Source organism: Lagenorhynchus albirostris, chromosome 1, assembly GCF_949774975.1.
Source record: "Lagenorhynchus albirostris chromosome 1, mLagAlb1.1, whole genome shotgun sequence".
NCBI lineage: Eukaryota > Metazoa > Chordata > Mammalia > Artiodactyla > Delphinidae > Lagenorhynchus > Lagenorhynchus albirostris.
The window spans coordinates 47,679,683-47,693,408 of NC_083095.1; the positions used below are offsets into that span (position 1 = coordinate 47,679,683).

Below are 13,726 nucleotides of genomic sequence, written 5' to 3' on the forward strand. Positions count from 1 at the left end.
CATAAATTTAGTCTGTGAGCCCATTTTCTCATGCTGACTCTTCAGTTGAGATATCAGTTAGATACCTATTAGAACTGGATTCTGACCTTTCTGCCACTGTCCGCGTCCCTCACTTGGACTGTAAGTGACTCTTTGATGGGAATTCTTACGAAACTAATTATATATTCCCATGGCCTAGTTTAGTGTCTGGCATATGGTAGGTCCTTGGAAAATGTTTATTGATTCATTTATTGGTTGTGTACCTGAAGAGCAACACTTCGTCCATTTTGCCTATTTCCTTTTTTGAAGGTCTGAGTGGTTAAAAACAAGAACACGAGGGCACATCCTAAAAACAAGGGAGCAGTATCCTCAGCTGCCTCACCTCTGAAATTAAAAGGAGTTTGGGAGGAGAGAGACCTAAAAGAGTGAGAGTGAGGAGTTCTTAAGAACAAAAGATGATGTGATCGAAAAGCGAAATTAATATTTAATGTCCTTTACATTTCAATAAACATTAGGGATAACATTATAGAGATAATTTTTTAAACTTAAGCATTAATTTTACTTGTAGACCTTGTCTTTACACATTATTGGCAATAACATTTCATTAGAAACATCAGAATAGTTTTGTGTTTCAGGAATTAGAGAGGAACGCAGAAGGTAAAGCTCTTCTGTTTTTAGGAGCTTTAATAGAGGAAAGAAACCTTGGCTTAAGACAACAAATTGTAGCTGGGAAAGAGGAAGGAGGCCAGTTAATTCCTGGCGTTTATGGAAGGATGATGAGGGAGTAGCCAAGTGCCCTACTTTAGCAGGAAGCCCTTGTCTCCCTCACAACTTAACAGCAACATTGTCTTTCTTCCTCTCCATCCAACCCACAGTCTTCAGGTGCAACGTAGCAGTTTTCCTTACATCTCTAGTTGAACATCAGCCATATATTCTGCAAAAGCCTTATGATATCAGTTTAGTGTAATATTGCTAGTAGTATACTTTGGGCTATTTTAGATTTGAGTAACAGTCTGATTTGGAACCTATTTATAATGTTTCTTTGTGGCAAATCTAAATTCTAAGACTTAAGGGAACTTTGGAACATAATCATTTCATATAGGAGGGATTGTCTTGAGCAAAAGAAGATGTGAGAGAGAAGAGGAAAAAATCACTCCCCTGCTTAAAATCGATTTCTAGACCCACACCCAGAGTGGTTTGGGCTGAGTCCAGGCATTACTCTATTTGAAAAGTTGCTCAGATAATTCTAATGCCAAACAAGCTGAAAAACACTGCTCTAGTGGCTTCTCTCACACACATAATAGAAGCTAAACGACTTTATAATATACAAGGCTTCTGCCGAGCTCTCTGATGCTTCACCTCCTCAATTCTAGTCATATTGGCCTTCTTCAAAGATGCTGGCACTTGGTTCTTCTCATCACTGTATCTCTAGCACTAGAATAGTGTCTTTTGGCACACAGTAAATGTTCAGTAGATACTTGTGGAATTAATGAATACTTTATAGATGCTGTTTGTTCTTGTTCTGTAGTAGTGATTATATTATAATTAATGCTGATTAGGTTGCTGGTATTTCGAGTCTTCAAGAATGCTACCAAAAATTATACTATTTGAACATATGTTACAGGCTCCCATAGTCCAACCATTCCATCTTCTAACACTGACTACTTCTTTTGCTGTCAGAATGCCTGCTTTTCTCTGTTTTTGTCTCTTGGCATGTGCCCTATCAACACTTCAGATCTTTTCTGGTGTCCTGTTTCTGCTTTTATTTGGGGTAATTTTTCTTTCCTATATTGTTACTTATCTACTATTTTCTGTGGGTAAAAAAGACTGATTTTACCAGTGTTGCCAGTCAGTAAAAGATTTTCTCTCTTTCTGTGGGTAAACAAACTATTCATAGGTTTCTAGTACACAGTCTTTGGATTATATGTCCTTCTTGTCAATCTTTATTCTTATTGGATGCAGGGGTGCCATTCCTTTGGTGTAAAAAACCAAGGTGGAATTGATGGGGAGGGTTAAATTTTTAAAGAGGAAGATCACGGGAAGTACCTGTTTCTGAGGTCAGCGTTTGAAGCCTAATTGATGCAAAGTTGAGATTTTACTGCATCCGGGCCTACAAAGTCTTTCTGTAAAAAGTCCATGTAGTAAATATTTTCAGCCTTGGTGAGTTAACTGCTTGAGTGTAGGGTGGCCAGCCCATGCGTGGCAGCTGGGGAAGTGCTGGGAATTGAATGGCCCTAGGAGCAACCCTCAACCAAGGAATTGGATAGATGCCCCAGCTTTCTCTTTCCTTAGGGGGATAATTCTAAGTCATGTTCTATGTAATTCCTCGGAGGATATCTCACAGGACTGAACTCCAGTTATCCACAGAAGTTAATGAATCCTTAATAGACTTTTCTCCCTCTGTTTTGCTTTTCCTAATCCCCTCAGGTATGCTTCCTGGGGTCCCCCCACCCCCACCCCAAATAAGCTACTTGTGCAGAAGTTCTTATTTCAGGATTGTCTTTTGATTTAAGTCAAAGGGAACCCAAATGATTTAAGTCAGTATTTACAAAACTATTATTATTATTAGCGGTGTACAGCTTTTTCCTCTCTTCTCCCCCCACTGGGAATATATGTTGTAGCTTCCTTAATGGTTGATATTGGGAGCAGAAGTGAATGGATTGAGATATGGGGAAGAAAGTATTAGATACCTACCTACAATTAGTTCAGTTCAGCTCAGCCTTGCTCTGCTTGGTTACTATCATTCTTTACAAATTATCTTTTTCTGCCTTGGGTTCTTTATTCCTGAAGAAAAAAGTAAACCATCTGTAATGTGTGTGACATTTACCTCATAGTATATGAAAAGGTCCCAACCTTGGTTGTGTTCTTATGAGCTAGATCAGATTTGTTGTTTCTAAAAGTTAGTTGATAAATTCTGTGCTGGAAAATAGTTTAAGATGCAGGGTACTATATACATTGTGTCACAACTAAGTAAGTAGTTGTAAAATATGTATTTCTGCAGCCAAACTTCAAATAACATAATTGACTGGGCTTTCCCAAAACAAATATTGAAATTTCAAAATGGCAATATAATCACACGTAATTACAGTTCTCCCATTAAAGTACTTACTAATTAAAATATTTTTTTTAAATGGCTGGGGGAATTGAAAGTCTTTTTCCCACCTGTGATGTGTTTGTTCCATAATGAGGAGAAGTTAATTATATCAAGTAAATTTCACCGTTACAGAAAGTGTTTCTAGGCTCATAATCAGTGTGGTGGTTTGATTTTTTACTCTGAAGCTTTCTGGTAGACAGGTGCTAAAAAAGAAATTTCAGGTTAGTGTATACTTTTAAATTTATCTTCTTAAAATTGACCAGTTCTTTTTAAAACTGTATTAAGATGAACTTTATATCAGAATCATGATATTTTTCATTTTTATTTTCTTCCCCTGGAAAGCTTTGTTTGGCTAATACTGTTTTTTTAAAAAAATATCCTGTCCCCCTTTTTTGGTTCTTAGTTTATCATATAATTGATCCAAAAAGTCTTTACTTTTATTGCTACTTTAAGAACTCGCTAAAGTTGGCTTTTATTTGCAAGTTTATTGTTATGATCGGCTATATCTGGGGGTAGCCAAATCTTGTGTAAATTATACTCTTTATTTGGTATAAATTTATTTTCATTTAATTTAATTGCATAAGGATGTTAAAGAGTATAACAGATATTAATGTTTTCTCTTGTACCGAAATATATTGGGGGAAAAAAGTTGGACAGTGTGACTTACAAGTTACTTTTCTTGGAATGTATTTGGGTGTGTGGTTGGGAGTGTAGTTTTTTTGTTTTTGTTTTCTCTTAATAAGTTATTAAGTGTTGCTCGTGGATGTTTTCTTTTCCAGTCTCTTCTTTACCTAGGATATTGGGTTTTGTTCACTTTGGTTCCATCTTACTTTTCACCACTCATTAACCTCAGCATGCCTCTGCAGCCTCATATATCTCAGCCTTCTCACCTATTTTATCATCAGAATATTGTCCATTCCTCGAGGCTGGGCTCAGAATCCACCAACTCCGCCTCATCATTAATCCTTCTGATTCTAGTCCCCAGGGTTCTCTTTGTTCTCGGAATGCCTACAGAGAGTACTTACTCTCTTCCTCATTGTGTGTCCCCCTTAAGCATTACTATGTTACCCTGTGTATTCTGCCTCAGCTCCCTTCTATACTAGTTTTCAAGGGCAGAATGTTTTCTCAGCTATTTAGTATTTCTTTTGTACCTATCACAAAACAGGCACTTAGTATTTAATTAGTTGATCATATTAAATACCCAGTTATTTAGTTTTCTGCTTATGATTTCTCTCAAGGTGATCTTGATGATTTTTAGAAGTGTTTTGTTTGTTTGTTTAATAGATGTAAAAAAAGATTGGTCTGACCACGCTCTGTGGTGGGAAAAGAAGAGAACTTGGCTCCTCAAGACACATTGGACCTTGGACAAGTATGGCGTTCAGGCAGATGCTAAGCTTCAGTTCACCCCCCAGCACAAGCTGCTCCGCCTGCAACTTCCCAACATGAAGTATGTGAAGGTGAAAGTGAATTTCTCTGACAGAGTCTTCAAAGCTGTTTCTGACATCTGTAAGACTTTTAGTAAGTATCAGATAAATTCATGAAATTATGAGTTGCATGATATGTATATGACTGATGACTGACATTGAGTTTATCTCAAGGAGTAGGGATTGGGGTGAGCTATCTGTGTTTGTGAAAATATTACTTTATTCTTCAAAGTTTTTATATTACTTTAAGGTAAAGAAATGTTGAGTTAAGGTAGAACAGGAGGTGTCTAGTATTTCCTTATTAGAAATATATATTATTATTTAATACCTCATTCTGATGACTTTATTTTTATGGGAAGGAAAAGAGAACAGGCAATTATTTGCAGAGTGATGTAGCTTTTGTAGTATTTCCTTCAACGTAAGTCAATATTCAATTTTAGTGATTCAGGCAGATTGTGTTCCTTCATTGAAGGCCTGACACAGCTCCTAAGGAAATGACCATGAGTGTTGTCGTCCTTAACCAGTCTACAATTTGAAAACTCTTGTAGCAGTTCTGTTTATGTTTTCTGAAATGAGATGTAGATTACTTTTGGCTGACCCAATTCTGTCATATGACAGGAAATATTCAACCATCAGAGAAAATGTGAACCATTGTCATTACCATTAGTACATAACTCCATTGTACCATAGATTTGGGGGAGATACAGGACGTTACTGTATTGTTCTAATGACTCAAATTACAAGGTTTTTTTTTTTTATGTTTAATGGAATTCCTAAGACAAAAATTAAAATACAGAAAAATATAAAGAATTATGTAACATTTACCTAAATCCTATTATCTAGAATTAATAGCTGATATTTTATCATTTTGCTAAACTATTTTTTAAGTCAAAATAATATAGGTAAAGTTCTTGATTCATATTCTCCTCTAATCTCCCTTCACAAAGCAACTACTGCATAAGGTTAATATGTATCTTTCCAGTACTTTTGAAAATATGTAAACATACATACATGTATCCACATCTGTGAGTGTGTATATCCCAAAACAAAATGTTCCTGCAGTTGCTGTGCAGGTATCTTCTTAATGCCGTTTTGCACGAGTGTGGAGGAATTTCTCTTTTGTGTTTGTGTAGAAGTAGAAAGTAGAATTGCTGTGTTTTAAGTGTACACATAATTCATTTCAGATACCGTCAGATTGCTTTCCCAAGTGGTTATACCAGTTTACATTCCAACCGTCAGTGTGTGAAAACCCATTGCCTCAAGTTGTCACTAACACTTGAACGTTGTCAGTTTTTAGTGTTTGCTTCTCTGAGTGAAAAAATACAGTATTTCATTTTAGTTTATAAAGATAACTATGTTTTTATGTCTTTACTGGCCATTTCAGTTTCTTTTTTGAATTGCCTGTTTATATCATTTATCAGTTTTTTTAATAAACTTTTTTTTACAGCAGTTTTAGGTTCACAGCAAAATTAAGCAGAAAGTACAGAGTGTTCCCATTTACCCTCATTCCCACACATACAACCTCCCCACTATCAAGACCCCACACCAGACTGGGACATTTGTTGTAATGATAAACCTTCATTGATACATCATTATCATCCAGACTCCATGGTTTACATTAGCGTTTACTCTTGGTGTCGTACAGTCTACAGCTTTGGACAAATGTATAATGACATATCCATCATTGTAATATCATACAGAATAGTTTCACTGCCCTGAAAATCTGTACTCTGCCTTTTCATCCCTCCCCTACCAACCCCTGGCAATTGTTAGTCTGTTTACTGTCTCCATAGTTTTGCCTTTTACAGAATGTCATACAATTGGAATCATACAATATGTAGCTTTTCAGATTGGTGTCTTTTGCTTAGTAATGTACATGTAAGTTTCCTTCATGTCTTTTCGTAGCTTGGTGACTCATTTTTTTAAGCGCTGAATAATATCCCATTGTCTGGATGTGCCACAGTTTATTTTCCACACCTAATGACAGATATCTTAGTTATTTCCAAGTTTTGCAATTATAAATAAAGCTGCTGTAAACATTCACGTACAGGTTTTTTTTTGTGAACATGTGTTTTTTACTCCTTTGGGTAAATACTAAGGAGTATGCTTGTTGGATCATATGGTAAGAATATGCTTAGTTTTGTAGGAAACCGCTAAATTGTCTTCCAAAGTAGCTATACCATTTTGCATTCACATTCAGCAGTGAATGAGAATTCCTGTTGCTCTTGAATTCTCACCAGCATTTGGTGTTGTCAGTGTTCTGGATTGTGGCCATTTTTATAGATGTATAGTGGTATATCATTGTTTTAATTTTGCATTTCCGTGATGTGGAACATCTTTTCATACGCTCATTTGCCATCTGTACATCTTCTTTGGTGAGGTATCTGTTAAGGTCTGTGGCCTATTTTTCAGTCAAGTTTTTGTTTTTTTACTGTTGAGTTTTAATAGTTCTTTGTATATTTTGGGTAACAGTCCTTTATCAGATATGTCTTGCAAATATTTTATCCCAGTCAGTGGCTTATCTTTTCATTATCTTTGGCAGCTTCTTTCACAGAGCAGAAATTTTTAATTTTTTTTTTTTTTTTGCGGTACATGGGCCTCTCACTGTTGTGGCCTCTCCCGTTGCGGAGCACAGGCTCCAGACGCGCAGGCTCAGCGGCCATGGCTCACGGGCCCAGCAGCTCCGCGGCATGTGGGATCCTCCCGGACCGGGGCACGAACCCGCGTCCCCTGCATCGGCAGGCGGACTCTCAACCACTGTGCCACCAGGGAAGCCCAGAAATTTTTAATTTTTATAAAGTCTGGCTTATCAGTTATTTCTTTCATGGATCATGCCTTTGTTATCATATCTAAAAAGTCATCACCAAACCCAAGGTCATCTAGAGTTTTTTCTATGTTATCTTTTAAGGCTTTTACAGTTTACATTTAGGTCTGTGATCCATTTTGAGTTCATTTTTGTGAAGGGTGTGGTCTGGGTCTAGATTCATTTTTTTGCATGTGGATGTCCAGTTGTTATAGCACTGTTTATTGAAAAGTTATCTTTTCTCCATTGTGTTGCCTTTGCTGCTTTGTCAAAGACCAGTTGACTATATTTATATAGGTCACTTGCTGGGCTCTATATTCTTTTCCATTGATCTATTTGCTGTTCTTTTGCCAATACCACCTTGTCTTGATTACTGGAGCTTTTTACAGTAAGGATTGAAGTCAGGTAGCATCAATCCTCCAAATTTGCTCTTCTCCTTCAATATTGTGTTGGGTATCCTGGGTCTCTTGCCTTTCCATATAAACTTTAGAATTAGTTTGTCAGTATCCATAAAATAACTTGCTGAGATTTTGTTTGGGATTGCATTGAATCTATAGATCAAGCTGAGAAGAACTGACATCTTGACAGATCAAGTCTTCCTGACCATGAACATGGAATGTCTCTCCCCTTATTTCTTTCTTTAATTTCTTTCATCACAGTTTTGTAGTTCTCCTTATATAGATCCTGTGCATATTTTGTCATATTTATATGTAAGTATTTTATTTTTTGGTGCTAATGTAAATAGTATTGTGTTTTACATTTCAAATTCCACATGCTCACTGCTGGAAAGCAATTTCCTTTTTTTTTTGCGGTACGCGGGCCTCTCACTGTTGGGGCCTCTCCCATTGCGGAGCACAGGCTCCGGACGCGCAGGCTCAGCGGCCATGGCTCACGGGCCCAGCCGCCCCGCGGCATGGGGGATCTTCCCGGACTGGGGCATGAACCCGTGTCCCCTGCATTGACAGGAGGACTCTCAACCACTGTGCCACCAGGGAAGCCCGCAATTTACTTTTGTATATTAACCTTGTGTCCTTTACCTTGCTATAATTGTTTATTTGTTTCTGGAGTTTTTGTCACTTCTTTTAGATTTTCTGTAGAGATGATCATGTTATCTGTGAACAAAGACAGATTTCTTCCTTCCCAATCTGTACACTTTTTATTTCCTTTTCTTGTCTTATTGCATAAGCTAGGGCTTCCAGTACAATATTGAAAAGCAGTGATAATGAGAGGACATCCTTGCCTTGTTCCTGTTTTAGTGGGAAAGCTTCTAGTTTCTCATCATTACGTATGTTGTTAGCTGAAGGTTTTTTGTAGATACTCTTTATCAAGTTGAGGAAGTGTTCCCCAGCCACGGATTGAACTTGGACCGCAGCAGTGAAAGCGCTGAATCCTAACCACTAGACCACCAGGGAGATCATAACAAGCCACACAGCACAGCCAAAAAAAAAAAAGTTGAGGAAGTGTTCCCCTCTATTTTAGTTTACTGTGTTTTATCATGAATAAGTGTTGGATTTTGTCATGCTTTTTTTTTTTTTAACACCTATTGATATGGTCATGTGATTTTTCCTCTTCAGCCTTTTGATGTGATGGGTTATATTGATTTTTGGATGTTGAACCAGCCTTGCATACTTGACATAAATCCCACTTGGTCATGGTGTATAATTCTATTTATACATTGTTGGATTCGATTTGCTAATAGTTTATTAAAGATTTTTGCATTTATGTTCATTAGAGATATTGGTCTGTAGTTTTCTTTTCTTGTTATGGCTTTGTTTGATTTTAGTATTAGAGTAATGCTGGCTTCATAGAATGAATTAGGAAATATTTCCTCTGCTTCTATCTTCTGAAAGAGATTATAGAGAATTAGTATAATTTCTTCCTCAGATGTCAAGAAAAAAGCTCCTTGACATGGGTTTTGGCAATGTCTTTCTGGATAGAACACCTAAAGCACAAGCAAAAATAAACAAGTAGAATTACATCAAACAAAAAAATTTTCTGCATGGCCAAAGAAATGACCAACAAAATGAAAAACAACCTGTGGAATGGGAAAAATTATCTGCAATCCATATATCTGATGAGTTAATACCCGAAATATATAAAGAGCTCATATAGCTTAATAGCAAAAAATCCCCAAATAATCCACCTTTAAAAATGGGCAAAAGACCTGAACGGACATTTTTCCAAACAAGTTATACACATGTTCAAAAGGTACATGGAAATGTGCTTAGCATCACTAATCATTAGGGAAATACAAATTGAAACCACAATGAGATATATCTCACACTTGTTAGAATGGTTATCAAAAAGACAAGTGATAAATGCTGGCAAGGATGTAGAGAAAAGGGAACCCCTGTGCACTGTTGGTGGGATTGTAAATTGATGTAGCCACTATGGAAAACTGTATGGAGGTTCCTCAAAAAACTAAAAGTAGGACTACCATATGATCCAGCAGTTCTACTTCTGGGAATATATCCAAAGGAAATGAAAGCACTGTGTCGGAGAGATAGCTGCACCTCCATGTTTATAGCAGCATTATTTATAATAGCCAAGACATGGAAACAGCCTAAGGGGAGGAATTGGATTAAGGTAGTCAAAAGGTACAAACTTCCAGTTACAAGATAAGTAAGTACTGGGGATGTGGTATATAGCACGATGACTAGAGTTAACACTACTGTATGGTGTATTTGGAAGTTGTTAAGAGAGTAGATCATAAGAGTTCTTACCATAAGGAAAATAAACTTTTTTTGGGTATCTGTATGAGATAATGGATGTTAACTAAATTTACTGTGGTAATATTATGTAAGTCAAGTCATTATGCTGTGCACCTTAAACTTACACAGTGTTGTATGTCAGTTATACCTCAGTAAAACTAGAAAAAATGTTTGGTAGAATTCACCAGTGAACCTGTCTGGCCCTAGTGCTTTCTGTTTTGGAAGATTATTAGTTATTGATTCAATTTCTTTAATAGGTATAGACTTATTCAGATTGTCTATTTCTTGTGTGAGTTTTGGCAGACTGCTAAGTTTTTTATTTGGTAAAAAGTATCTTGATTTTTTTTATAACATAACGCTTAAGAAGATGCTTCTGTGTAATGATTAAATGAGGTTTTTAGTTACATTTTCCTTTCCTTTTTGAAAGAAACACTGCTGGCAAAGCATGCTAAGTTCTTTTATGTAAGGTGGGTTCTGACATGCAGGCTTTACAAATGACGAGCCTTTTTAAGAGTAAATGGAAAGTTCATTTGTATCATTTTTTTGGATTCTGCATATAAATGGTATCATATGATATTTATCTTTCTCTGTCTGACTTCATTTCCTATGATAATCTCTAGGTCCATCTGTTACTGCTAATGGCATTATTTCATTCTTTTTTTATGGCTGAGTAATATTCCATTACATACACACACGTATACTCACACACCCCACATCTTCTTTATCCATTCATCTGTCAATGGACATTTAGGTTGCTTCCATTAGATTATTTATTTTATTTTTTTCCAGTGGTTTAGATGTAGGAATAGAAATTCACTATTTTTATTACCTTTCAAAACAAAATTGAATATGTTGAAGCCATAGGACTTTATAGACATTGCCTTTTAAAGGAAACTTCATCCAGGACAGTTAATTTAGATACTTCAGAGAGGAAATGCTAGGAAGTTGGAAAAAAGATATCAGAGAATTCAGTGATTATGGGAAAACAATTAGGTTTCTAAGTGTAATATTGCTTTACAGTGATAATATCAAATTGGCATGCAACACAGTTGATAGACCATTTACTTTTTTTTTTTTTTTTTTTTTCGGTACTCGGGTCTTTCACTGTTGTGGCCACTCCCGTTGCGGAGCACAGGCTCCGGACGCGCAGGCTCAGCGGCCATGGCTCACGGGCCCAGCCGCTCCGCGGCATGTGGGATCTTCCCGGACTGGGGCACGAACCCGTGTCCCCTGCATTGACAGGCGGACTCTCAACCACTGCGCCACCAGGGAAGCCCAGACCATTTACTTTTAATGTGATTATCAGTGTCGTTGAGTTTAAATCTGTCACCTTGGTATTTGCTTTTTATATGGTATTTATTTTAAGGTTTCTATGTGCTCTGTTTTTTTTCTTTTCCCTCTTTTAAATTGAGGGGGGTTTGTTTGTTACAGTTACGTTTATTGTCACCTGTGACTTACTAGCTATTACCACTTTTGTCTTTTTAGTGGTTGTTCTGGGGTTACAGTGTATGACGTTAACTTTATTCACGTTCTGTGTTCAAATAGTATACCATTTCACACATAGTATAATAATCTTAAAACAGTATAGTTCCATTTCCCCTTTCCTGTTCTTTGTGCTATTGTCATATGTGTTACTTTCAAATATGCTAAAACTCAACGTTATTTTCCGCTAAAACAATAATTGTCTTTTTAAATATTAAAAAATAAGAAAAATGGTCTTTTATAATTGCCCATGCATTTATCATTTTTCACTGCTCTTTGTAAGAATACTTTCCATGTGATACCCTTTTTCTTCTATCTGAGGAACTTCATATGACCTTTTTATAGTGCAGGTCTGCTAGTGATAATTTTTTTTTTTTTTTTTTACCTTTTGTCTACAAAAATCTTGCCTTCATTTTTGAAAGATATTGCAGCTATGTGAAGAATTCTAGATTTTTTCTCTTTTCAGTAATTTTCAGATGTCTTTCTCTTGTCTTCTGGTTTGCATAATTTCAGAAAAGTCCGTTATGGCTCTTCTATTTTTTCCCCTCTGAATGTTTTCTCTGTTAACCTTTTAAGAATTTATCTTTATCCTGGTTTTCAGCATTTAATTCTGGTGTGTCCTGGCATAGTTTTCTTTAGGTCTGTTCTGTTCTAGGGTCATGGTGTTTCTTAGATTTGTGGGTTTACGGTTTTCGTCAGATTTGTGTAATTTTCAACCACTAGTTCTTCAAATAATTTTTGGTGTCCCTTCCCACAGCTATCCTTTGTTGGGCTTGTTTCATATATGTTAGAGCAACAGTTATTCTTCCATAGATCACTGATGCTCTCTTCCTTTTTTCGGTCTTTATTCTCTGTGTTTCATCTTGGATAGTGTCCATTGTTGTCTTGAAGTTCATTGGTCTTCTGCTGATCTGCTGTTAATCCCATCCAATGTTCATTTCAGATGTATTTTTCATCACTAGAAGTTTGATTTTGGACTTTTAAAAAATACATAAATCTTCAACTTTTTCTTCCTTATTTTTATCTTTTTCTCTCCTTTCTTAAACATATGGAGTGTATTTATAATAGATATTTTAATATCTTTGATTACTGATTCTATCATTGTAGTTATTTCTGCTTCTGCTACTTTTTCCCCCCTTTTACTCCTGGTAATGGGTTGCTTCTTTTATGTCTGGTAATTTCTGATTGAATGCTAGAGTCTGTTAATTTTTCATTGTTGGTGGCTGGATTTCTTTTTGTATTCCTTAAAGTAGCGTTGGATGGGACTTGCCTGGTGGCACAGTGGTTAAGAATCCACCTGCCAGTGCAGGGGAGACGGGTTTGAGCCCTGGTCTGGGAAGGACCCACATGCTGCGGAGCAGCTAAGCCTGTGCTCCACAACTACTGAGCCTGTGCTCTAGAGCCTGCGCGCCACAACTACTGAGCCCACTTGTCACAACTACTGAAGGCTGCGTGCCTAGAGCCTGTGCTTCACAACAAGAGAAGCCACCACAGTGAGAAGCCTGCGCATCGCAGCGAAGAGTAGCTCCCGCTCGCCACAAATAGAGAAAGCCCGTGCACAGCAACGAAGACCCAACACAGCCAAAAATAAATAAATAAATTTAAAAAGTAGCATTGGCTTTTTTTTGTCAAATTTTTCAGTCATATTACTTGGAATCAGTTGGATCCTTTTGACACTTGCTTTTAAGCTCTGTTAGGGCAGGTCCAGAGCCACCATTAGTCCAGGGCTAATTTCCTTCTGGGGATTCTTCTCAATATCCTGTGTATTAGGAAGACTTTCCCCTCACAAATGCACAGATCAGTATTCACCCAGATCCCAGCGGATAACTACAGATCTCCAGATCTCTCTGTGGAGCTCTCTTCTCTCTGGTACTCTGACCCACAAATTTTAGCCATCTTGGCCTGCCTGGATTCCACCCTCAGATCTCTCAACTCAGCGAGACCTGACTCTGTTTGTCCCCTCCCCACCCCGAACTACTTCTAGGCAGTAAGCTGGTACAGTCAAAGAGCTCATTGTTTTTTTTTCTCTTCTCTCCTGTGCTCCTTGTTGTCTAATACCTGAAAAAGTTTCTTTTCCTTTCTTATTGTTTAAATAAAGCAGGAGGGTAAGTCAAATTCTTGTTACTCCGTCTTAGTTGAGACCATTCTTAACTCATCCTCGATTTTCTTCTAGCCATGTACCTTTTTTAGAAAGCCATCATTTGCTCATTGAAGCATTATTTATAATAACAAA

The 13,726-nt window shown here is 37.0% G+C and overlaps 1 protein-coding gene across 6 annotated transcripts in view; it reads left to right on the plus strand.

Annotated features, from left to right (window-relative positions):
- FERMT2 (FERM domain containing kindlin 2) overlaps positions 1 to 13,726 on the plus strand; it is a 71,825-nt gene that overhangs the window by 16,882 nt on the left and 41,217 nt on the right. For all 6 annotated transcript variants that reach the window (XM_060142506.1, XM_060142514.1, XM_060142524.1 and 3 more), the window contains exon 3: positions 4,358 to 4,591. In XM_060142506.1, coding sequence (XP_059998489.1) covers positions 4,358 to 4,591 — 234 coding nt within the window. The remainder of the gene's footprint in view (positions 1 to 4,357; positions 4,592 to 13,726) is intronic.